Source organism: Apostichopus japonicus, chromosome 5 (genome assembly GCF_037975245.1).
Source record: "Apostichopus japonicus isolate 1M-3 chromosome 5, ASM3797524v1, whole genome shotgun sequence".
NCBI classification, from domain to species: Eukaryota; Metazoa; Echinodermata; class Holothuroidea; order Aspidochirotida; family Stichopodidae; genus Apostichopus; species Apostichopus japonicus.
Window position 1 is genome coordinate 7,352,578 of NC_092565.1, and position 25,863 is coordinate 7,378,440.

At 38.1% G+C, this 25,863-nt stretch overlaps 2 protein-coding genes and 1 long non-coding RNA gene across 4 annotated transcripts in view; all 3 read right to left on the reverse strand.

Annotated features, from left to right (window-relative positions):
• The window catches only part of LOC139967470 (tetraspanin-33-like), a 17,784-nt gene extending 4,887 nt beyond the window's left edge, over positions 1–12,897 (reverse strand). Inside the window, exons 1-7 of one of the 2 annotated variants that reach the window (XM_071971331.1) lie at positions 12,720–12,897; positions 11,384–11,578; positions 10,549–10,623; positions 9,564–9,659; positions 8,449–8,631; positions 7,359–7,475; positions 2,160–2,257 (exon numbers count right to left, since the gene is read on the reverse strand). In XM_071971331.1, the coding sequence (XP_071827432.1) occupies positions 2,165–2,257; positions 7,359–7,475; positions 8,449–8,631; positions 9,564–9,659; positions 10,549–10,623; positions 11,384–11,578; positions 12,720–12,797 (837 nt within the window). In that variant the 5' untranslated portion in view covers positions 12,798–12,897 and the 3' untranslated portion in view covers positions 2,160–2,164. The remainder of the gene's footprint in view (positions 1–2,159; positions 2,258–7,358; positions 7,476–8,448; positions 8,632–9,563; positions 9,660–10,548; positions 10,624–11,383; positions 11,579–12,719) is intronic. The other variant, XM_071971332.1, reaches the window with a different exon arrangement.
• On the reverse strand, positions 5,855–6,507 carry LOC139967471 (uncharacterized). Its single transcript, XR_011793004.1, has 2 exons — positions 6,462–6,507; positions 5,855–5,963 (listed from the first exon to the last, which is right to left on the reverse strand). It is a non-coding gene; the product is annotated as an uncharacterized lncRNA (long non-coding RNA).
• A 252-nt stretch (positions 12,898–13,149) lies between the features above and the next one.
• On the reverse strand, positions 13,150–22,681 carry LOC139968189 (uncharacterized). The gene is made up of 6 exons (XM_071972583.1): positions 21,771–22,681; positions 21,468–21,557; positions 19,706–19,883; positions 15,752–16,011; positions 14,851–15,114; positions 13,150–14,505 (listed from the first exon to the last, which is right to left on the reverse strand). The coding sequence occupies exons 1-6, from the start codon at positions 22,454–22,456 to the stop codon at positions 14,400–14,402; spliced, it is 1,584 nt and encodes a 527-aa protein (XP_071828684.1). The 5' UTR covers positions 22,457–22,681; the 3' UTR covers positions 13,150–14,399.
• Positions 22,682–25,863: the final 3,182 nt, after the last annotated feature.

Consider the following 25,863-nt stretch of genomic DNA (forward strand, 5'->3'; position numbering starts at 1 on the left):
GAAAGGAGTTTCTTGAAGCCATTTCCCTGTAATATAATTATGGAAATCAAATGAAAGATTAAAATACCCTACACTACTAATTGAAAATGTGATCTAAATAGCTTACTTCTAACTCTCGATATGGTTGTTTCAAAAGAAAGCTTTAATATGCTTGAAAGATAAACCCTGTTAAAATTAGTCTTGGATGTAAAGAGCTGTGATTAGTAGTATCGTGATATTTGAAAATTAAAAAAACAAAAGTAATGACATTTCATTTCATTTAAAGAAACAAAACTTGACTAGGCAAGCTAAATGAAGTACTGCACATTGCTATGTGGTTTTAGTATCGAAAAGCATAAATAATTTTTTAATCACAATCAACTCAAAAAGCTGTTTTCTTTTAAAGCACTTTCATATGTCTACAGAAAAAAGGAGCATAAACCTGGTACACAGCTAAGTACCAGCTAACATTTGAGGTTGTCTGTTCAGTCAGTTTGACTGGAGGCATCAGTCAATGTTCTCTTTTCCCTCTTGATGTGAAGCATATACACACAGACCCTTGACTGGTGCTATCAGTCAGTATGTACCAGGCCTCTGAGCTGAATGTTGCAAATACATCCCCTCATCAACCTAAGGATCTGCATTCTGTTGAGTTTGTTCGAGTTCATTTTCAAATACTATTACCTGCTTTAGAGATAAATTATATTTATATACAAGTTTAAAGCATCTATCAGCAAGTTGATAATTTACAGGGTTATCCAAAGTTGAGCTGACTGAATGCATCAGTCAACGCAATTCGCTTAAAGAAGCAAAGCAGCCAAGCTAATGCACATTATCATCTTTGCATTTCATGCACTATTTCTTTTTCTGTGTTAGCTTTTTCCTTAAAAACTTAGTGAAAAGCTCACAGAACCTCGGCACCTGTTATTTATAGTCAAATTATTGATTCTTTGCTTTTCTCGCAACCAGACTAGACACCCAACAAACTAAAAATCTGTACTTTTATTGTCATGACATCATCAATACTGGCTACATGATGTCCTTGTTGAACTTTCTGGGGTCTTTGTTAACCTTTTGATTAATTATTGATTTACACTTGATCAAGTCCATTTGTTTTTTAAAACCTGCTCAAGCAATTTGTTGCACAGGAATAAATATGACAATCAATAAAACAATAAAAACGTTATCCTCTTCAGGTGATGGATGAAATCGTTCCTGATTTGAGAAATAGACCGTACAGTGGGTGAGGTGGACGCATTTTAATTTCCTTTTAAATATAGAGATGAAGAAATACCTTCTTATGCTGAATTTTTTGGTTTTTTGTATGACTGCACGAGTGATTTAAGAAACCTCTATTATCCACTATAAGACTTTTTCCTGCGTCCACTTTGACTTTAAATTATTCTGAAATTGAAAGTGATATTATGACCATTAAATGGACTTCCATTTTTGTAATTTAGTCTCTGTTAGTAGAAACTCTAGGCTCTCTGGGCTGGTAAGCGTAAACACCAGTTAAAGCCAACAGTACATTCGATACAGGCTTACGGGTCTGAAACTATGTGTACATTACTATGTATTGTAAACACATAACTATGTATTGTGAACACGTAACTTTGTATTGTGAACACGTAACCTTGTATCGTGAACACGTAACCTTGTATCATGAACACTTGACTATGGTTTGTGAACACGTACAATTAAACGAGTATGAGACAGACATGAAGAATCATTAACATGCAGACAGATACATGATCATGTACATATATATGACCAGAGACAGTGACAACATTTACAAGAAGTATCCTGAACACATGAGGTTACGACAGCAAACAATAAAACACAAAAAAAAGGAAAAAAAAAAAAAAACAGACGAACATACATGATGATGCACATGAACGTACAGAAAACAGAAAGGACGATGATTAAAAAGATGCTGGAATGAATGGATTTACTGTTTTTAATTGGTGATAGAAAAGAAAGAGTAGATTGTCAAACGAGATTAGTAGAATGTGTCAATATTCCAGAAACCAGTGAAAACCCGACAAATACCGGAATATATATAGGTATATATATGTGATGTGTGTTGCCCACGTGTGTAGCAGTTAGTCCAGTCGAATGGGTAAATTATGCCAGCAAAAACAGCCCCAAAATAACATTTTTTTTCCCGGCTATACCGTTACCATGACTAATTTGTTGGTAAATCCGAGCTGCCAGTGTACTTCTTTTTTTCCAGGACTAGCTCACGATTTAATTCAAACGCCATGATGATTCCTATGAGCTAACGGAAAAACATTCAAAAAATAATTCATACCGATATATATATATATTCAGAGGACATTCGACTCATGATTTCTATGAGCTAACGGAAAAACATTCAAAAAATAATTCATACCGACATATTTATATATATTCAGAGGACATTCGACTCATTGAACATGTCTTCTTATTTTTCTTAGCAAAAAAAGGAAAAGACATGAAAGAAAAAGGTTTGAAAAATGCAAGTAACAGAGCCAACACGATAGAACTAAAATAACAAAATTCGGAGGAATCAAATGCAGGATACAGTTTTTAACCCAAACCCTTTGGATATAAATTATTATTTTTGTCAAAATACGGTTCACGACTGTTAACGTGAGGTACTTAGGTGATATTCATGATACGTTTTTCGGAAGAGATAGTCTTGAGCGACCGAAGTGTACTTGCTTTGAAAAATCAAACGGTTATAAACGTAGTCCAGAAATACCAGCCTGGGGTGTAATTGTCCTGTAGAACTAAGTTTAAATATTTGTCTACAGTACATAACAGGATTGATCAAACTATCTGGAAAGAACTAAATAATAGTGGTCCAACAAAAACCCCTTCTGTGTAAAGATACGCACAAAGCAATGAGGAGGGTGCCAAGTCTAGCAGGACGAACTAAGTGCAAGAATGCTGGAAAACAAAATGTCCTCAAATACCAAACGAAAATATGTCCAGAACTCAAGAAGAGCGATTGTCCTGAATAGCTAAACATGTAATATCTGTCAGACGAATAAAGCTGTCCTAGAAGAAATACAGTGAAATGGTCGTCTAGAAGAACTACATTTAAATTGACCTTCAAGTAAGAAATAAATTCTAGTTGTAGAAGTATATCGTTTGAAAAAGTAAAGAGGATTACTTCCGTCACTAACTACCATTAATTATTAATTAAAATAAGTAATCTGGAAGAACTGAGTGCCAGAGCGTATGTACAAGAGTTTTTGAAAATTATCTTCAATACAATCTGTAGTTACAGGGCAGGTTATCAAGGCATTTGCTCTGGTTGCTGTACCGACAAACCAGGCACTACGTTTTAGTTGTTGTCTGTAAAAAAAAATTACCGGTATGTTACTATGTTACTGTAGGATGTTGCACACTATAGGAAGGGATGTGTAGGTTGGAGGGCAAAACATGTGGCTAGAAAGTGATAGCATTATATCTACTTTTGGTTCGGCCATATAATTTAGTCATAATGCAATCTGAAATGGACATAAAGAAATAGTCATTGCCCGGAGCAACCTCCACAGCAGGTTTTGTTTGTCCGAACAGTAATTAGGTCCTCTAGAATGACTGTTAAAAAATTTGCCCTGACCTGTGCTGTATGTGTGTACATTAATTTCCTTAAGATTTAGGTCCCCCATGAGTAAATAATCTAAAAACGTTCTAATGACATGAAATTGTTTTGACAAGAATTGTATCTCACAAGAGGTCGTATTGTTTGATATGATATGAAAACATATATGACACATTGACATTATATCATATATTACAGAGTGTGTCGTATTTTAGAACTCCCATAACAAATAGATCAGGCTGTTTGTGTGCATACTTCAAATAGATTGAATATTACACTTTCATTTTCAATTTCGTCAATAGTTTCCTGCGTTTCCGACAACCAGACTACGATGGCCGCTTTGATGCATTTATAGCAACATACAGTATACAGCATGTGAAATGTTACAAATATCGTTGCAATATGTAGTACTCACCACAATGACTAAGACACTTGGCAGCAAAAATTCTGAATTGCTCAGAAGTATTCAGGCATTTCTAATTCTTCAGAAATTTTTTGCAATGTTTGATAGAAATTGATTTATATAGGATCAATGGAGTATATATACAATATTTACCATATTCAATATTTACAGATTTTTATGGCTTATTCACTTCAATTTCTAAACTAATGGAGTAAGAACATTAGCACCCATGTCCCAGCTTTATCCCGATATGTATCAAGCTTGCTCAAAGGGGAAAATAACTGATACCTCTCCATAAACACTACTTGCAACCTCCGGTTCCTACAAGACTCCTGAACCCACCTCATGCTAGATCAGGGTTGTCCAACCTTTTGCAGAGGAGGGCCGCATGGAATGATTATGATGAAGGAGGGGGCCGCATGAACCCTACGCTCGATTTTTTCGATTTTTTGCCAGAAGCCCAAGGCAACAAGATATGAGCACTGCGCGCGGAGCGCACTGATTTATTTTCCTTCCTGATAAAACATGAATAAAGTCCAGCCGCCTCTCCCCCCTCCGCTGAGAGAGTGTCACACAAACTGACCTGTATGCAGTTTTTTGGACCCAGAAGGTTCGAATGATTGATTATATAGCTTAAAATTGTTATCAATAAATCTGCTCACTAACATTTCGCACCGTAGAGCATCTCTGGCGGGCTGGACGCAACCATGCGGCAGGCTGGACTGTGGCCCGCGGGCCGTAGGTTGGATAACCCTGTGCTAGATCTTAACACGAATTGAATATACTTTGGCAGCATTGCACAGATTCCCTACGTCTAATATATATGTATATATGTAATTGCATGCTCCCCCACGAGACAAGCCAACAATATCTACCAGCCGTATTTAACCAATTCTAACCTACCGTCAATTGATCCCAGAGAAGAAAAGTCTTTTTCTGTCAACCTGAAAACATATTAAATCTGACAAATAGGTTATGGAAAAATGCTACTACATTCCTTTCTAGATATTTCTTAAATTGAAAAGTAGTACTTAGGTTGTGTTTTCATTTCATATGTGTTCAATGAGTGGTGGTTAACCCATCCAACCCCCTCCCCCCCCCCCCACACCAAGAAAAAGCAAAATTATTTGAATTTAAAGGTCCTGACAATCCATCCTGGTCAATGGCTCGAGGTTGCAATAGTGTAAATGAGACCGGTCGCTTTCCCATGTTTTGAACATTGACAGACTTTAGAAATGGCAGATTTATACGTATGTCAATTCACAGCAACACATGAATCATGAAAGACTTTGAATAGTTACAAAAAAAAAAACTCTTAATGACAAATGAAAAACTGGGCTACAAATATAAACTTAAAATGCTTTCAAATAGTTTCTTCCAGATAAATTTGTTGCTAACAAAAAAACTTTACCAACTACCCTGATTTTGAAAGTATTCTCTCTCACTTTCCCCATCACAGTAAGACAAAGTAGTTCACTGCTGAATTACGGTTAGCATCATTATTTAACAGTAATGACAATTACAATTGTAACATTAACCTTAACCTTAAAACCATCATGAACCAGAGTTGGTACTTTCATATGGAAAAGGAGTTCTAAATAAGTAGATTTTCACTATTCCTTCAGATACTTTTGTTGAGAAGACATGCAGAAGTGCAAATTTTGTGCTGAATATGAGATCTTAAAGTAGTGAGCCTTCCTCCTTTGCCCCTTGTTTGGTGAAGGCTTATATCTCATTAAGACAGTTTTAGGGGGACGAAGTATTCCCATTATAGATAGTTACTTAATAATCTGCATCTCTATGTGTTATATGCAGTAAGGAAGGTGAAACCTTGCATCATGAGTGGGATTACTGTACTAACAGACAATGTCCTACCAGACTATACATATATATAACAATAGCTTTAGGGGAAGCAGTGTTCCCATTAGAGATAGTTACTTAATAATCTGCATCTCTATGATGTGTTATATGCAGTAAGGAAGGTGAAACCTTGCATCATGAGTGGGATTACTGTACTAACAGACAATGTCCTACCAGACTATGCATATATATAACAATAGCTTTAGGGGAAGCAGTGTTCCCATTAGAGATAGTTATTTAATAATCTGCATCTCTATGATGTGTTAGGAAGGTGAAACCTTGCATCATGAGTGGGAATACTGTACTAACAGACAATGTCCTACCAGACTATACATAAATATAACAATAGCTTTATAGCTTTAGGGGGAAGCAGGGTTCCCATTATAGATAGTTACTTAATAATCTGCATCTCTATGATGTGTTATATGCAGTTAGGAAGGTGAAACATTTGTGAGACCTTGCATCATGAGTGGGATTACTGAACTAACAGACATTGTCCTGCCAGACTATGCATATATATTACAATAGCTTTATAGCTTATAGGGGGAAGCAATGTTCTCATTATAGATAGTTACTTGATAATCTGCATTTCTGTGATGTGTTATATGCAAATTAGGAAGGCAAAACCTTTGTGAGACCTTGTGAGTGGGATTACTGTAGTAACAGACAATGTGGGATTACTGTAGTAACAGACAATGTCCCCCCAGACCATCCATGCAAATGTATAACAATTGAGAAAACAAAAAAAACTTGTTTGTCTTGTTTGTTGCACTGGGCATTAAATATTTCAGGAACTGCTAGCATGGATTAAGTATCTGCTGGAGGTCTCGTATGAAAGAAGCTTTAGTTTATTTGTAAACTATGTTTCAACACAGACGATTGATGACTTAGCAGAAAATAACCCCAGTACATTCTACTTACTGCTGTATGAAATTCAAACCCATGGGTTTTCAACTGATTTACTGAGAGGGCCTGATAGAAACATTGGTTGGAGCAAAGAGCCAATGAAAATGAGACTCTCACCATTACCAGATTGAGCGATGGACTGCGTAGGCCATTAGGGTATAGCCAATCATGAGGCTATACAATTTAAATAGACTGAGCAAATTAACTGGCTGGGCTGGTTGGGTATATTCAATCATGAGGCTTAACAATTTAAATCGATTGAGCAAATTGACTGAGTAGGCTGGTAGGGTATAGCCAATCATAAGGCTTTTCAATTTCAATAGATTGAGCAAATTGACTGGATAGGTTATATTCAATCAAGAGGCTTTACAATTTAAATTGATTGAGCAAATTGACTGGATAGGCTGGTAGGGTAAAGCCAATGATAAGGCGATACAATTTCAATAGATTGAGCAGATTGACTTCTTCTAACATGTAATGTGGATCTCTCTGTTCCAGCAAGTACTCCTGATATCTGTAGTCATTTAAACTTCAGACTGGACCAGAATGGCTTCCTGACGGCTTAACGATATTATGTTAAGCTGCTTTATAACAGCATTTAAGTTGTATTTTAGTTACCTGCAGTAAGGCAATACCAAATATGGTGAAACCAAGCAGAAAGCTCCTCATCTGGGCAGACTCAACAAACTTGTCGATACATCCGGTCACATAGATGTCGTCCGCTGCATCCACAGGCTAGAAACAATAAAGTAAGAGTGTCATAATACAAATAACCGATGAACACACACACGCACACACACACGTTTGTATTACATTCAGACAGAGGACCCCATTGTATTTTCCAATGTTCAAATCCACGTACCCTAACCTTAACAATACCCCATACAATAGAATTCTTCCGAGGACGTGGTGATTCTTCAGAAATCACAACAGAGGACCTGGAATTCTTTTGTTCAAGTCCTCGGTCAGAATACAAAACAAACGCACGCACACACACACACACTAGAGCGACAGTCTGCAGTCTTTGGGGGTGCAACTCAAAGGTGCGAGGTTGTGAGAAATTGCCTTTGGGAGGCAGATTTTTCCATACTTCAAGAAATTTGTCTCGAGTTTTGGCTTGATTGGACTTTTTATTCAACAGTCCAGGGTATCTTTCATGGATTGTGAGCATGGATTCTGGTCATCTGCATCTGGTGGATCACGGCTCAGTGGTCGTGGAAGACCCTAGGTCGCGGCCCTGCTGCACTACGGCAGATTAGACAACTCGCATCCCAACTGTCGTGACCCGCTTGTGCCAAGAATGTGGCTGACGAGAAATTCACTACATGCCAAATGAATTTTAAAATGCTTCAGATAGTGAGTGGTGGGGGATTATATCATTCTTTGACTGCAATTATCTCTCAAAATAATGAATTAATATTCATTATCTGACATCATCAGTGAGTAAAAGTAATGCGATTTAGCCACAGAAAGTACTCTATTCGTGCCGACGTTAATATCCATTAATGGCCGAGATTGATTTGATCCTTTGTTGGCACTTTTCACCATATCTAATTATACGACAATGGTGTTTCGTGCCAAATATGAACTGTCAAATCAGTATTTGTTGTGATAATGTACGTCTCGCATGCCATACATGGTAACAAGTGTAGAATGTTCATAAAACGCAACCAACCGCCACCCCTGCAAACGTGTTTCAAAGACTTACGAAACGCTTCTGAATGTTGAAGCCGCACTGTGTGTTGATTATATCTTCATCCGAGGAAGTACAGCAGGAATAAGGAACACCGCAAGCTTCCACATTGGTTTCGGCATTGGGATCATCGGGACAGGCAAAATATCGATTGTTGGTCCAGTCGGTGAAACCCCCTAGTCCCCCGCAGCACTCCAACTAAACAAAGATACCAACAACAAAAAGTCATCGTTTGGTAAGTTTAACCAGAAAGCCTGTCGGCTCTATGATTCACTTCCCATATAATTTGCTCAAAATTCCAAATAACTATCTGACCAATGTAGAGTAAGCGAGTTAAATTTGTCCCAAGAAATCAAGTGAAAAATAACGAGAAAGAAAGAGATTTCCAGCTCTTTTTTGTAGCTCTCAATTGTGGGTATCAACCATTTTCTTTCACTGGTAAGGATTTTACAGTATCGGATTTCTTCCTATGTGAAATGAGTTTGAAAGATTGAAGTCCATCCAACTTTAGAATATTGAGTTATTGTGTTTCCAATCCAAAGCATCACATACTACTGTACATACACACTTACACACGTCTACACAGAGCATCATGACCGCAATGATTCCTGTTGCTTTCAGCAAGGAATCGAAAAGGAAAATTAAACTCCAAGAAATATAACAGGCGGAAACCATATTGTATTGATTTTGCAGTCTACTACAATAAGTGTTTATATTTCGTAAGTTTTTCAACGTTTTAACCATATGTACTGACTGTATTTATGAATTTTTCCAAATCTGGCACCATCATGATGGCCAAACTAATTATCAGTGAGAGTTTCAAGAGTTCAACTTGCAAGAAAGCCTTTATCATAGGCCTGCAATGGACAAGGTGAGGGAGGGGTGGGGGGGGAGCAGTTTGAGTACATGAATTTCATTAATGGCAAAATTTCATGCAAGTAATAGGTGTTTGTTTGCACTATCGGAAAATTTTCAGTGTGTGAGAGGGAAACGCTTGACTGGTTATAGCAACAGGGTTTCTTTGGGAAGGCTTTTAGCTTTGAAAAAGTTATGTGAATAAAAAAATTTTCCAAACCACAGATGGATTCTGCGTAGTTTCTAAGAAAATACAAAGTCTTGCAGCGACTCACCTCTCTCTGAGCAAAGTCAATAAAATTTGTGAGATCTGCATCGGTACGGTATTGGCGTATTCCCTCTTGAACGATCTCATCGATTTCTTGTTTAACCTATATAACAAAAAATACAAATAAAATTGCAAGATAGAAATTCAAAGCAAGCAAGCAAATGACCAAAGGCAATTGAGTAAAGGAATAAGAGGAAAAAAATAGTGAGAATAATAATAACAAATCAATTTCTAAGTCACCAAAATCCAGACCAAAACATCTGTAAATGGCACAGAACAATCAAAATAAGAGCTCTGAAAAGCTGCGGTTTGAAAAGAATTTACAATTAAGGAGGGGTTTCAATTCGAACTTGTAAAGATTTCCAACATGTCACTTTTTGTAACTGGTAGTGCAAGCTTGAAAGAATGACTGGAACAGAGATTATGACCAGGTTGTATCCTTTGATAACATTACAGAGATAAATTGGAGAAATATGTACATTTAAAGACTAGTAGTGCCAACACATACAATATATATGAAACTGAATAGTGCTGTATATCTTACTATTAAACCATCTCAAACTACCTGAAACATTGTGTTCCATTTGTCATATTTGTTGAGGTAGAATCAATAAGCTTTTCATCTGATGTCACAAGTCATTTGACAATAAATGTTGCCCTGATTACCATTTAAAACTAAACAGTACATCAAACACACCCTCTCATATAATACTCTGTTTGAAATCATCACACACTATGAATCAATGCTCAGAGTATGTTATTATGAACGAGCGAGTTCAAATAATTCATCCCATATTTAAGTAATGTCCCAATGCCAGTCAGACCAACCTTATATAATATTTTATGGTAGCTTGTACAAGTTTGGAGAGGAACAAAATCTAAATGGCATTTTGGACAGTTCTGCTGGAGACATAATGGGAAGCTAAAGTAATAAGAGACATAGCTTCAGTGATCATGAAAACCCAACCAATTGTTTCTCGTAGTAAACTGACCTGACCGCTGAACGCAAACACCAAAATTCCAAGGATGATCTCGACCACGAAGAGGATAATCAGGAGGATGAAATACTGTCAACAAAAAAGGAGTCAAAAGTTAACATCAGAGGTCGGAGGAAATTCCGCAGAGACATAACTGCATACTGTTAGGCACTCATATTATTAAAGCCTTGTTGTGAATTCCAACCCTGACAGTCTTAAAGAGTAATTATAATTACTAGAATGAAGTAATAACCACACCATCATAAGTTCATGACGATGTACTGTTTGCCAAAAACTTTGTAGCTCATACACAGAGAGATTGAAGGAATGTAAAAGTCAAAAGCAAAAAAATCCCATATTTTGTGAGCAAACAACTCACATACCATGACTTCATAAAGCCAAATAGAATTTTGCCATTTTTATTTTAGAGACAACAACAACAGCAACAAGCAAAACAAATTGACTGGTTCAAAGGTCAATTTCAATGTTTATCATGCTTTCAATACACAATAGTATTTTAGGTTCATTATACTTACAAGTTTACAAAAGAAAGCTGCAATATGTGAACAAAGGGTGGGGAAAAATATTGTTTGGAAATGTCCGGTCAATGTCAGTCAGACAATGTCAATGTCAGATGGAGCTACGGGAGAGGGGTTAAGAGAGGAATTCGCCCCTCAGATTGAACATGGGTAAATTAACTGTGATGATTTGAGAGTAGCCTAACTTACCTTACCTCTTAGCACCTGGCAAGCAGACAAAATAAGACAGATTCAAAGGTATTGTAAGAAATCAACTGCTAGTGATATCCAATAATTTGAGAACTTTCCTCAGGTACACACAAATAACTTACGATTCGGAGAAAGAGGCAGTTTTCATTCAAAGCACCAACGCAACCAAAGAAAGTGATTAAGAAGACCACAGCCGCAACAGCAATGATGATCGCAGCCGGATCTGTGAAAAATTCCAGTTTTGAGTTTATGTTCAGCTCATCCTCCCTAATAGCGATTCCCAGAATACCAACCAGTATGAGACCAATAGACAACAGCTGGAAAGGAAGTAAAACAGTAATTAAATTAAAAATTGAATGCTTATTATTCTGTCTGGTTCTTGACTTAGTATCTACAGTAGAAATATTACTAGCAACGATACAGCAGGCAACCTAGACTTTTAGCAGCAGAGTTACATATTTCATGAGTTTGAATCCATTGTAGCTATGTGCTGATCAAATTGTCTTTTTTTAAGCTTTTAACATCTTCCCCTACTTTTGCACATATTTTTGGCATTTGGAAATCTTACTCCCTAAAAATAACCAAAATTACCTCAACATGATACCATTACTCTCTGGGACCTGACCTGTCTGATCTAAAAAGGCTCAGAGCAGAGCAAACAGCGTCCAGAGTCAATAAATGTATACTTACACAAAAGTTAGTTAGCTTATCGACCAATGTGTCAATTTCGGGGTATGAAAGAACTTGACATGACAGACATTTTGTGGTCAAATTCTGCTCAATTGTACGTTGCATAGGCACAGAACAATAAGAATTTTGAGATCATTACATTTATGCAGAACTACACATATGAAAAGCACATACAGTTGCGTGATTTGGATTTCTCCTGGATCAAATCCTTAATGCGTTAATTATGAGCCCACCAGGCTACAAAGTATAATTGGAAGCACTAGTGATACTGTCTTCCTAGTATTGGTATTCATATGCAAATTATGCACACCTACGAATCACAATTAAGCTGACTGTCCTTTTATATAACATATAAAGTGTTGATTGTTGACCAATGTTACTGGTCTTTGGTTAAAGTGAATTGCTTGAGCCTGAACATTGCTATCTAATCAGGAGAGTGGGTTTATGCAATTAGATGAACTAGGCTGCAATAGCAGTATATACTAAGCAGAGAGAAATGTATCAAAGCACATTGAAATGATCAGATTGTATTGGGTTGGGTGTGTTCCAATTGGGTAGTGAATTTAGCAGATACCCGCATTATGGAACTTCCGTGGAAATTAATATCTTACCAACCCTTACAGGTCTATCACTGATATGCATAGATACCACTAATCTAGCCTAGGAATATTAGTAGGATGCAGCATAGCCTAAGTATGAGAAATAACGTTTAGGCTCGGGCTACGGACATCACAAATATGCCTAAGATTTCGCCCATTTGCACCTTACCCAAAGTAAAAAGTTGAAACCATACAGAAGGTATCTAATCCATTCGTTGACGTGATGTGACGGGTGATATTTGCCCATTTTGAACGCTGTGTATTTCTCAATGAAGAAGTATGACGTTAATTGGTAAGGTTTCTTTGCTGATAACTGCGTTGATTGTTGCACTGTAAGGGTGTAACTCAATGACACATATACGTGCGTAGGCCTATATCTAATGTTTTGAGTTTATTGAGCGGTTCCGGTTTATAGAGCCTGCGTAGCTAGGCCTAGTTTTTTGCCTACATGTGCAGGGAATGTAGTTAGTTTGAATGGACTTAGTTGAATAAAAACAAAATAAAAGACAAAGGCAAATTAATATTGTTATAACATGTATTTACGAAGTTTTATCACATTATTATACAAAATGAAAACAAAAACGATCGCAAGAGTAATGTATCCACATCATAACAACACAGACCAGTACTTAGCGGGTGGGCGGAACTGGTGCGTTCGCACCCCCCCCCCCCTTACTTTCCGCTTTCGAATGTCCACGTTTACTTGGGTAGAGAATGGTCTTTCGTGCTTCGGTGCACGTTAACTCTAACTGGGTCAAATATCACAATATGCAAAATACTGCACCATTTTGCACCTTTACATCCTTAATAACACAAAAATAGACACCGCCCCTTCCCAATAACCCCACTTCCCTAGGACGGTGCTAAAGAAAAAGGTTCATATCACTCAGTAAATGCACCATTCTGTAGAAAACCATGCGTAACCAGTAACATCCGAATCCCCGAACCCCCTCCCCCAATGTCTAGATTGGCCTATCGCCGCCCAGTAGGGGCGTAGCCAGGATTTTGGTGTACGGGGGGGGGGGCAAAGTCAAAATTCTGTCCATATGTCAGGCACATAGCGGTGGATCGCCCCTGGGGGGGGGGGATAAGGGGAGTGGGTATTAGCGAGAGTGTGAAAAAAATCCGAACATGGCTAACATGCCGAATGGTACTTCTTAATAACTGCAATGTAAATTATCTGCCGATACTGATATATTAAAACGGTATATATTAAACAAATCAAAGAGAACAAAATGAATATTCATCAATAATTGTGTACATCCCAGATTGCAGGTAAGGATAATCATATAGCGTTAGTTACTTTGTCTGGTATCACTAATGAACGACAATGGTCCGTATTGTGTGAATTTACAAAATGTATGTGTCGTTCACGGTACGTACTATACGATAACTTCTCGTGATCTATATACATGTGTTAACATGTGCTCAATTATACTATAAAAAATACCAAACATTGTCGATGTATATGTATAAGGCTACGTCGTAAAATGGTCCCACTATCGCATGGTCCCGGGTCCCCACAAACCAAATCCGGCACCGGATATAATTATGTTGAAACACTGTGTAATATATCCTACAATATGCCTTATTGTCTTTCCCATTCATATTCATAAGGAATGACGTCGTTGAATGATATCGTTTGAGGTGAATTTTATTTCGGTGAAAGTGATTTGAATTACGCTGTCAAAAAAAAAAAAAAACAAGAAGAAGATGTTAAATGTGTGTGGGGTGGTGAAAGGTGTGGTATGGGGAGGAGATGGGTGTTGTTTGGGAGTTCTCAGTATACAAACAGTCACAACTTTCTGGTGATCAATTGATATGATTGATTTCATCAATTATCCAGCTATCACAAGATATGTTTAGTGGCGACACTGTTCATAGATCCGTATGCGCTATCATCCTCTGAGAAGATGGAGACGCTACTTGTGGATGGGCCAAGATGATGCAAGCTCCTGCAGACAACACGAGAAAAACAAAAACGGAACTTGTTAAATGATTATATATTTATAAGTGTAAACAGGCCCTTGATTGTAAACCTTGTTATACTTTCACATCAAACCATCAGAACAGGCAAAGAATACGTTTTCTACGACTGAAACTTGAAATAAGCCGGTGTTCATCCACGATCTAACACGGATATGGGTCTCAAGTTACTGTAAGGCTTTCTGATCCTTGGGTCTCTAAACTAAACTAAACTATAAACTAAACATGAAATCTGCAATCCATTAATACATACTGTTAAGTAAATGTCATGCAAATCAGGTATATTTTTTTAACAACTCTTAGTCAAAACGTACCTCGATGACGAGAGGGAACGATAGCGATTTGAATCCATCGATGAATTGTGATGTAATCTTCCGCAATTGAATACGTCATTGGTTTCCGTAAGATGTGTAAGACTTCTGGCCGAGTTGAACATCTGGTGGAAACGATAAACTGACGAAGACGCAGGCGGGATGTTGACAAACGACCGTACGTTCTGTAAAGAAGAACACAGCGGATACGTCTCTGTCGGTGGTTGTCGAAACAATCCGAAGTTTCCCGAGAGACTTCGGTAAGAACTGGAATTCAAAGCAAGAAATAAGATCATAGTTATATGGAAATGGTCACCAACATTTTAAGGTAGGGCACAAAACTCGTGTCTTTTAACTTGTGAAATTTTGGTAAACATGATGGTGAAATCAATGGCAGAAAGAGAGAGAGGGGGGGGGCGGGCACATTTACCTACAAGGGGGAATTAAAGTCTGCATGGAAAGGGCCGGGTACTAACTTCCTGGCTACATATGGGCCGATATACTTTACAAGCCCAAACCAAACAAGTATATACAAACACTTTCGTTGACATTTTTTCTGTGCTGAAATAGACAAGTGAATAAACTAAAGTGTTATGAAGTAACATTTTGCAACAACAATTTTTCGAGCGATTCAGAGTTTTTTGCAAATCTTGGAGAGAAAATGATGCGCGCATAATAACCTATTAACACAGCATGGTCGACTCTTACATACTGTTCGAACTGCATGCGTACTTGGTAAATAGCTTATGGTTGGGCTATTTGTTATACACATAGTTCATAAAGCTGATGTATATAACAGTCTTAAAACCGTTTAACCGGTTTAATTTTTTAAACAATTGATTTTTTTTTTTTACATTTTTTCTATTAAATACTTCAAAGGGTATAGGGTAGCTTTTTTTCTCACCCGCTTTTGTCTGGTTCTCGGAAGGCTTTCGCGAAAGGATTATTTTTGATCTTAAGATAGGTTATCTTCTCGTTCTGATAAGCTGTAACAGCTACAAAAGTCGTCAGTGGGAAACTAAACTCATAGGATCTTCGTTTGGATGAGGGCAGTTCAATTTCAGAGGTTGTCGATGACGCTTGGCTGTCGTCTGCTTGAACGTCTTCACTGTTTTCTATTATGGTGATGCAAGGAATGTATTTGTACATCGACTGTAGAAAGACCTGTAAAACAAACAATAATTATTTAATAAAAATGTCTTCTAAAGGGTAAAATTGAATCATAACTCACCACTCCCCAACCCCCCCCCCCCCCCGAGGCTCCTCCCTCACACACACACATTACGTCCGCTGTTCTGTGTGTGGTTACGAAACGATCACTAAGTTATGGTGACCATGAAGAGTCATTTCATATAATAATGTTAAATATGTCATTCACAATTTAGTCCTGATGTGTGCATGGGTCAAGTCTAATCTAGCCTTTTCTCGTCTTAACTTGTCTAGTCCATTCTTAAAATAGCCGTCTACAGCATTCTGGACAACTTATGCATAACGGAAATTTAACATAATTTGTTGTTGTCTCTGATCGAGCTAGCATATTTCAACGTATAAAGAATTATGCCGATATCAGTTTGTAATGTTTCTTTTAAATCTTACTCAGACCCACTCCTACACATTTGAGTACTCACAGCGCGATGTTATTTTTTGTCGGGCGAGTGTAAATATAGAGTCATTTAATTGAGGCCGTCTATATTCTAGTCAATTTAAAATAGCTTCTAAATCAGATTTAAAACTGTTGACATCACAAAAATTGTATAAGATGACATTTATGCCAGTTATGACGTCAATTGTGAAACGACCTTTTACCTAGTTTAATTATAGTAAGGCTAATTAGATATTTATAGATAATTTTAAGTTGAGCATGCATTATTAGCTAACAGTCTACAAATTTATTTCTCAGAGTTTTCTCCTTTTTTTGCTTTTTTGTTTTTGTCTCTAATTAAAGAAGAAAAGTTTCAACATAGAAAGTATGACATCAAATTGTAAGATTTCTTTTAAATGATCACGCACTCCCACTCTTACACAGTGGGGTAAACTTAGTGCATTGTTTTCTTCCGGTGTGTGTAACGATGGAAGTATAAGTTATGGCGTTAATAAACTTATATAAACATATAAACATGTTGATATCAAATTGGACATTTATGGAGCGTTTGGCTCCCCGTACGCGCCGATGTGCCCAAATTATAACATGATGTCAATGTTGTATCTATAGCTATCAATAATGTTGACATGACCAATGCAGTAGCGTCATGCTGTGATACAAGTTTTCGATATGCTTATGTTTTTATGTTTGTTTAATTTGACATGTTGTTGGACGTAATAATGGACGTAATGATGGACGTTGATGACGTAATAATGTAATGATGACGTAATAATGATGTAATATGTAATGATGTAATAAGTAATATGTAATGATGGCGTAATAATGATGACGTAATAATGGCGTAATGATGAACGTAATGACGAACGTTTCTTTTCGACATTTATGGAACGTTTGGCTCTCCATGTTTGGCTCCGCGTTTGGCTCTCTTTATTATGACAAGACCGATCAAGAAATAATGTCGTATTTTTGTCGGCTTCAGTCGGGGATACTCAACATGTCCCGTGCTGCGGTTCACAACTTACACTGCCTAAATTTCAGCAAATGTCACAAAACAATGGGAAATAATTTATCATGCATGTGAATCAAGTTTGCTGCAGACTATACAGTTGCTGTGAATTTTAAAGAGTTGAAATGTGGACGACGGGGAAGAGAACCAAACGTTGGTCTCGGAACGTGGTCTCTCAGAACCTCTTCCACGCCCACTCTCTTGCCCTGCTGTACGTGCTAGTGATAAACGATTAGAATGTGCTGATAACCTGTTCGTCATCAGCATCAGCGTTATTGGCAATCTTTATATTTCTACGTATAAAGAATTATGCCGACATCAATTTGTAACGTTTCTTTTAAATCTTTCTCAGACCCACTCCAACACATTTGAGTACTCACAGCGTGATGTTTTTTTGTTCTCGGGCGAATGTAAATATAGAGTCATTTAATTAAGGCAGTCTATATTCTAGTCAATTTAAAATAGCTTTTAAATCAGACTTAAAACTGTTGACATCACAAAAATTGCATAAGATATAGTCATTTATAGCATAAAACTGAAACAATACACAAGTTAAGCATGCATTATCAGCTAACAGTCTAAAAATATATTTCTCAGAGTTTTCTCCTTTTTTGTGCTTTTTTGTTTTTGTCTCTAACTAAAGAAGAAAAACTTCAACATAGAAAGTATAATAACAAATTGTAAGATTTCTTTTAAATTAAAACCGCACGCCCACTAATTACACAGTGGAGTAAACTTAGTTAATTGTTTTCTTCCGGTGTGTGTTACCATGGAAGTATAAGCTATGACGTCAATAAACTTATTTACAAATAACTTTCTCATATAGAGGCTGCAGACAGTTTTTATTTACGGGTATTGTGTGTAGCCCTACGTGTGAGGATGATTTTTCTACAGCTACGTATAGCAGTGGCGGCGGAACCGGGGGGGCTTGGGGGGGCTCAGCCCCCCCAATGAAAAAGTTGAGGGGGCAAATGCATGATAAGCCCCCCCCAATATTTACCAAGGCTCCGAAACGTGCATCTGCCCATTTTTAATGCATACTTGTCGATCTGTCCGATGCACACGTATATATACTATATAGGTGTAATAATTAAATATGATAATTGATTGTCTGTATCATACCTCATCGAATATTAGTGTTTTAAATAAGAGGGTAATAAGCTAAACGCTACACTCATCAACATTTGCGTTTACACTACGAGTACACGCAAGGCGTGGAACATGGCTTTATGTTTAAACGCAATCAATTATTAAACGAACAAAAACACAATATTAGCATTTCACCTGCAGTACTGTATAGGGTACATGCATTCATGACATGATGACAGTGCTAGGTCATAGAAATTTGTTGGCAACTGCACATGGTTTTGGAATGACCCATTTGTTGACATTAAGAAATGCTTTCTGTTTTTTCTTATGACATTTATTTAATTCAGGGGCGTCGGAGCCGGTACGGGCAGGTACGGCGAACGCCGGACCAAAATTCACGACGCAAAAAAAAAAAGTAGGACTAAAAAATGGAGAAAAAAAAAATCTCGGAGGTATATGTTTCAATAATTTTCAATAATGATGACGGCAAAGGCTAAATGTGAGTACTCTGGCATGGCAGGGGTCTTGTTTTCAAGCTCGGGAAGTGCTATTTCCTGCAATCTGGGAGGCATATTTTCAAAATTTCTCCATTACGCTACGCGCCAATCATGGTGCCGCGTAGCGTAGTTTGACCTACCAAACGTCCCCCGATAATTATGATAGTTGGCCACACTCTGAACCGCCGTACCAATCAAAAATAGCTTCCGACGCTGTTGTAATTATTGCATTTAATTGCAAGTAGTAATTTACTACACTCAAAAACGTCTTTGCGAGTACACGTCGAGTAATAGCTACTCTCTTAAAACACCATCGAATATACAAATTACAATGTTTTACAGATTTTTACGTGCAATCTGAGAAATTGCACGCTTGAGACCCATGTTTTAGGGCTAGGTATTCGCAGCATAAAACACTCGGGAAGTGCCGTTTCCGGCCATCTGGGGGGTTTGAAAAAACCCAAAATTTTCTTGTACGCTCCGCGCCAACCGATGGTGGCGCTCCGCTTAGATAGTCTCCACATATTAGCCCCCCCAATAATTTTCCCGTTCCGCCGCGCCTGACGTATAGAGTATATATGCGACGCCATGGCCTCGTCCACGCCCACTCCCCTGCCCTGCTGTACGTGTTATAGTGATATACCATAAGAATGTGCTGATTACCTGTTCGTCATCAGCATCAACATTATTGGTAATCTTTAATTTGGAAAAATTGACGATCGTTTTCATCCAAAATTCGCCTGTTTTGGGGGATTCTGGGTGAGTATACACTTGACTCATTTCGTGCAATTCCGTAGTCTGCGTTGAGTGCCATTTTCCGTTAATGAATTTGTAGCGACATCTATAGTAAGAAGAAGATAAAACACATATATGAAGATATATTGTCCTGTTCATTGTTTAGCTAACTTCCAAAATATTCTATGCAACACAGCCCTCGTCATCTTGATGTAAGGGTGAGGGGAGGCGGAAGTTGCTGGTGTTTATAAGATAAGATCAACTAAGGAGCTGGAAGATGTCTAACAGCGCCCCCCCCCCCCAAACCATATCCACAATTCCAAAAAGTGTGCTGATGAGGATCGAATTTCCGAACTTTATGTGCCATTTTTACATGCCATCTCTGTCGATCGGCATATTCCTTAAATCTCATACCGCTGACTGCCGGGCGAATAGGCACGATTGTAGGTTGTCCAAAAATAATCCCAGCTTTTTATATTTTTGTTCTTAATAACCAAGTCGTAGTGAATATTGATTACGTCAATTAGTAAGGCTTCGCAATTCTACGCTCAGCCTGTTTGTCGTCAATACACTTTCTATTGCAGTATTTACGAACGGAATAGCACAGGGCACCAGTTCACTAGTTTTGGGCACGACAGGCTACTAAACTACCATTACCTGACCCCCTCCACCTTCCTCAATCCAATTCATAATATTTACAAATGAAGATATTAATTTTTCAGTGACTCATTGTCCGAACCAGGATACTGCCGTAAACAATAAACTGATACCTGGATAGAAAGCTGATTTTATAAGCCACGTGCCACACATATAGTTGGCATGTTCTTTTTGCTCTCTATATAAAACAGATGTTGGCTGGTGTCCATCCTGTGAAGGAGTTATAATGGGAGGGGTCTAAGGGTCCCTCCCGGGAGACGATTTTGATTATAGGTAAGGGGGATGCAACTTAATGGTGTTATCATTTCTATCATTTTACATACATTTGTGTATATAGTATACAAGTTTTAAGGATGCTAGTGTGTATATACGACATTGCGTGCTTGTGTTATAATAAAATGTCAGACATTTAGAACAAAGTGTGATTGTTTGTCAAACTTAGAAACCATAAAATCCCGACCTCCTTTGGTGTTCTTTGACAGTAATAGACAAATTCTTAAAATATAGCTAACAAAAGAAGAAAAACGTCACACAATATTTATCACAGTGTATGGAAATGGTTAAATGATTTCCAGCTGATATGTTTAGACAATATACGAAAAGTACCCTAGTTCTCTGCAGAGTCGTTAATTAAAATTAAATTAAAATCATTTAACCATTTCTATCTTTCTGTTATATATTGTGTGACTCTGCAAGAGAAAGTGAGCACACTCGTTGATAGATCATCGGAACCCTCCCCACCCCCACCCCACCCCCACCCCACGCCACCCCCACCCCCAAAAAAGAAAAGAAGAAAACGAACCTTTTTTAAACAGTAATTTTTCTGGACCTGGTACATTTTTTTTTTTTTTTTAACTTTTCCCAGACACTCGATCTTTCGTTAAAAAACGTCAACATGTTTACTGTATAGTTAGATTATAAGTGGTCATTAATTGACTTGATAACGTATTTTTGTGCTCATATAGTGGTGGCCATTATATTCTGTGTGCAACAAATACTAATCTAAGGATTTTAGCGTAGACAGTGTACTCACCCATCGCTTCTTTGAAACATCAGCACAATCGAATAGGAAGCGGCAGGGTTCAATCCAGTCAATCGAAATGAAATTCTTGGGAACATTCTCCTATAACGTCAGAGAAACAAAGCAAATTTTTACAGCATGCAATTTACCGAATGGAATTTGCATATCTTTTTGTTATTCATTAGGCTGATTATGTAAAAAACTTTGACTTTCACTGGCCTGAAATATTTATCTCGTCGATCGTACTTTTTCAATGCTTTACACTGGTATTAAATTTGGAATGAATATATACTTGGACTTTTGGCGGAGTCTTACCTGCCCGTTCGGTTGATTATCATTTCTGTTCCCCTTTTATGAAATTTAGACCAAAGATTCGAGTTTTGCAGAAATACACTGACTCCATCTTGACTTGTCTCAACCTCTTCAGAATCTGTATCCGGGGTATCTTCCTGGTAGTCTTCAAACTCCTCCGTGATGTCACCCATCGAATGCCAGTAGTTATTACTCCCCCTACCGCTGATTGGTGACATGAATTCTGCCGTCCCATACCCGCCATGTATGAACGTCTGTCGTCTGGTCGTGTGACCAAGTGGAAACGTTTCCCCAAAGTTGACAGCGTTCGTCACACCTACGTGATTTATGTTAAGGTTTGAGGTTTCCACTCGGTTGGTTTTATCATGTTCGTAATGACCATCAACCAAGTCCTCGTCAGTACACGTACGTTTTGATGCTGGTTCGGTGGTATCTAACGAAGATGAGCATAGCAATCCACTGCTTTTTCGTTTAACCGACAAGCGGCGGTGACTGGATGCAGGATGCCCCGGGTCCTCTTCTGTGAACTTGTCCGATCTATCAGTTGAGACCGTTGAAAGCTCCTGTTTGATCATAAATCCACTGGGCTGAAAGCATACATTTGAAAGTAAACATCTTGTTTTGTCTGGGTCTGCTCTCTGTAATAAGTAATCAATACTGAATTGTTTGTTACTGCCAGGGAATGCCATTCTTGCCACATTTCTTTCAACTAACTTTGTTCCCGAAACTCCTAATAATGTTCACCAAAACAATTAAAATTAAAATAAGTAGAAAGAACTAAATATCCATCTATACAGAAAAAACAACAGCGTATATAAGTAAACTATATTATCCACACGAAGCTATAGAGACAGGTATCTTCTATAGTTGTAAAAAGTCATATGTTTGACAAGGAACACAATTTCCACCTTAAGTTGTACAACGTAGTACAACTTAGTAATGACGGATGTTTATGTTGTGTGAAGACATACCGCGTTAATTTTCCTCACATGTCTTCTGCATGAGAAACACGAACTAGGACTAACTTTAAGGCTTCAATTCTGCCCAGTATGTCATAGTCATCTATAAAGTCAATCACAGTACACGAACGCATGACGTAATGCTGCCTGCGCTAAACACGATAGCGGATATCACCTCGCTGCACTCTCGTCCACACTCACGTCCACGCACGTCCATCCGACCCTAATGCCCCTCATCCCCTCCAACCCCACCCCTTCCTAAAATGAAATGAATTTCTTCAGAGATTTTTCGGTCACCATGAATCGCATATAGAATCAATGATATTTATAGCTTTACATGCAGCAACTGCCTACATTTATCGTTTATTCTAAGGCAGAGTAACGCTGATTATGTCGGGGGTCATTGTGGGCCCACATGAGCGATGCAAGATATAAACGCAGGGTACACGCAGGGTTTATGCTGAAGGACATCAAATAGTGGCTCGTATGCTGAATCAAGACAGTACATGGCTTTATGAGAGATATATTTACTTGCAGAACATCTCTTGATGTGGTAGAATAACTTAATGTCCCTCCCAGCGATACTCTATGATGTTTATAGTTAAAGGACCCCCCCCCCCACACACACACACAACCCCACCTTGACCCACCGTCAAGCGGATATAAAATCTTCCCACACAAGGAAAAAGTGTAATTTCGCATTTCACGAACCTTCCTACATTTCCCCCAACATCAACTTCTATCCTCCAGCTCCCCATCCCCTTACTGAATGTAAATCAAAAGAAGGTGATGGCTGATCTATCTTTTAACTGTTTTTAATTGTTTTCACTAAGATATCCCATTTCGTTGCATCATAATGTATCTTCGGCCATATCGAAGAATTGTTTTTGAACTAGAGGCATGAAAATAAAGCCGGGAACCTTTAGTTTCATTACAGGGTAAAAGATTTAGGTTTATCAGTGTAAATTTCATAAAGGAGAGGTGGGGAGGGGAAGGGTGGTCGTTTTACAATGATGGTTTTGTTATTGCTCGCCCAGAGGGAAGGAACAGATGTAGCCGGTGGTGTAATTCGAGGTCTACCTTTCCACTATTGAATAGGTACGCTATGAGATTGTTTTTAATGCTAGAACTTTTCTTTGCCTCTGACGCAATCGTTATTATAACATGTCGGTTTATCAGTGACGTCTTAATTACAAACCTTTAAAATGTCAAAGACAACCCAACAATTACAAGTGTTACCCATTTTACTTGATGTACAAATTGGGCATCACTCATCCCCTACCTTCAATCCCCATCCCCCTACCCCCACCCCGGCCACCCCCGATTCAACGACCCTCTCTTTTCTTTGTGATGATTGCTCTCAGCGATACGTTTATCATTTACTGAAGAAAGTCGTAGGTTATTGTATTGATTTGTGATTGCCAGAGAATAATTTAATTTTTTCTGTAAATCATTCAAATGAAATGTCTCGATGCTCAGTGTCTCACGTGCGTACCTTAAACACATACTATCCAATTCACCTCCTCTTTCTCGTCGTTCTTATCTTAAGTTTTACATTTATTGGACCTTCTCTTACATTATCCTGATCAGATAAGAATAACACATTCCTTTGTTAGAAAGAACAAAGGCTTGATAAGCAACGCAATATAGATCTGCTTCTGTAATGATTTGCATTGATGGATGACCCTCATGAATTAGTCATTTTCCAAATTGAGGGTGCATGGCTGTATTACTCCTAGTGTTAAGTTTTCACCCCGAAGTGACTAAATCATTTCCCTAATTAGACACTGCACACGCGCCCGGCTTTAATAACCGGCAATTTTCTCACCATTTTCTCACCATTAATTAACAATGTTTACTCCCATATTATATGAGAGATGTCAAAACATTTCGCTGGGAAATGTACTCTAACAAATAAAAGACGTGAAAGTCAGCCTTTCAATTCATTTGGATTTCCATTTTTTTTTATATTTCGTTAGCAATTAGAAGAACGTCATATTGTTGTGTTCGTGCACTAACTGGGATTCAATTCATTACAGTTGGAGAAGAGTGATACGAAAAGAGAGAGAGAAAGGTAGCGAAAAAAAGCAATAAAAAAAATCCAGATTTAGTTGCTATAATATTTTAAGATTACCTCGTGTTGCAATTGATTTGTTTATATTTATAGCAACGAAAATATATAGTTTAGCTTACTTTAGCCCTTTCATAAATCAGATCTAGATTATTTTCAGTTTAATGAAGAACTATATATATATGGATATCATTTACTTATGTATAAACTTTCAATTGCGGGAATATTTTGCTACTATTTTAGCATATCTGTAGAGTAAATGCCACTATACGACGTAGTCCATCTACCATGTGTCGGCTTCGCACCGGTCGTCCCAATAGCTCTAGATCTCGCCCATGTTTCGCAAGCTCTTGAGCATGTATCGTTGACAGTGGCGGAGATTTCTTGTCAGAAGTGGGGGGGGGGGGGGGGGTTGCAGGCCATTGATGAAATAAAAAGTCATAACTGCTGGCTCACTATCTAAGTGGAGCGCCACCATATATAGGTTGGCGCGAAGTGCACAAGAATTTTTTGGCAAATATTGCCTCCCAGATTGCAGTCAATGGCACTGCCCAGACCTTGAAAAGCTGCATTTAACAAGGGGCGTATGCAGGATTTTCTAACCCGGGGGGGGGGGGCGCGAATTACTATCTAAGCTGAGCGCCACCATTGGTTGGCGCGCAGCGTACAAGCAAATTTCTGGTTTTGGTACCCCCCAGATCACCGGAAATAGCACTTCTCTGGCTTGAAACTGACCAACCATATGTACACTTTTGCCTGAGAACCAAGTATTTCCAAATACTTTTTTTCTCATCTATAACCTTTTTGAAGATTGTCACCAGTCACACATCATGTTCGACTTCATCACATATCCTGTGGATCATTGCTTATGTAGGTGATTCTTCATCGCGGCTCACAATACCCATCAGCCCCACTGTTCAGAATTTGAAAATTCACAATTCTCGTGAATAAATTCACTTCAAAACATACCCATAATGTTGCACAAAATATCATCTATGGACAACCGATATAGAAAAATCTCCTTCAAACCCTAACAGACGGGTCAAAATTGCACGAGTATGATGAA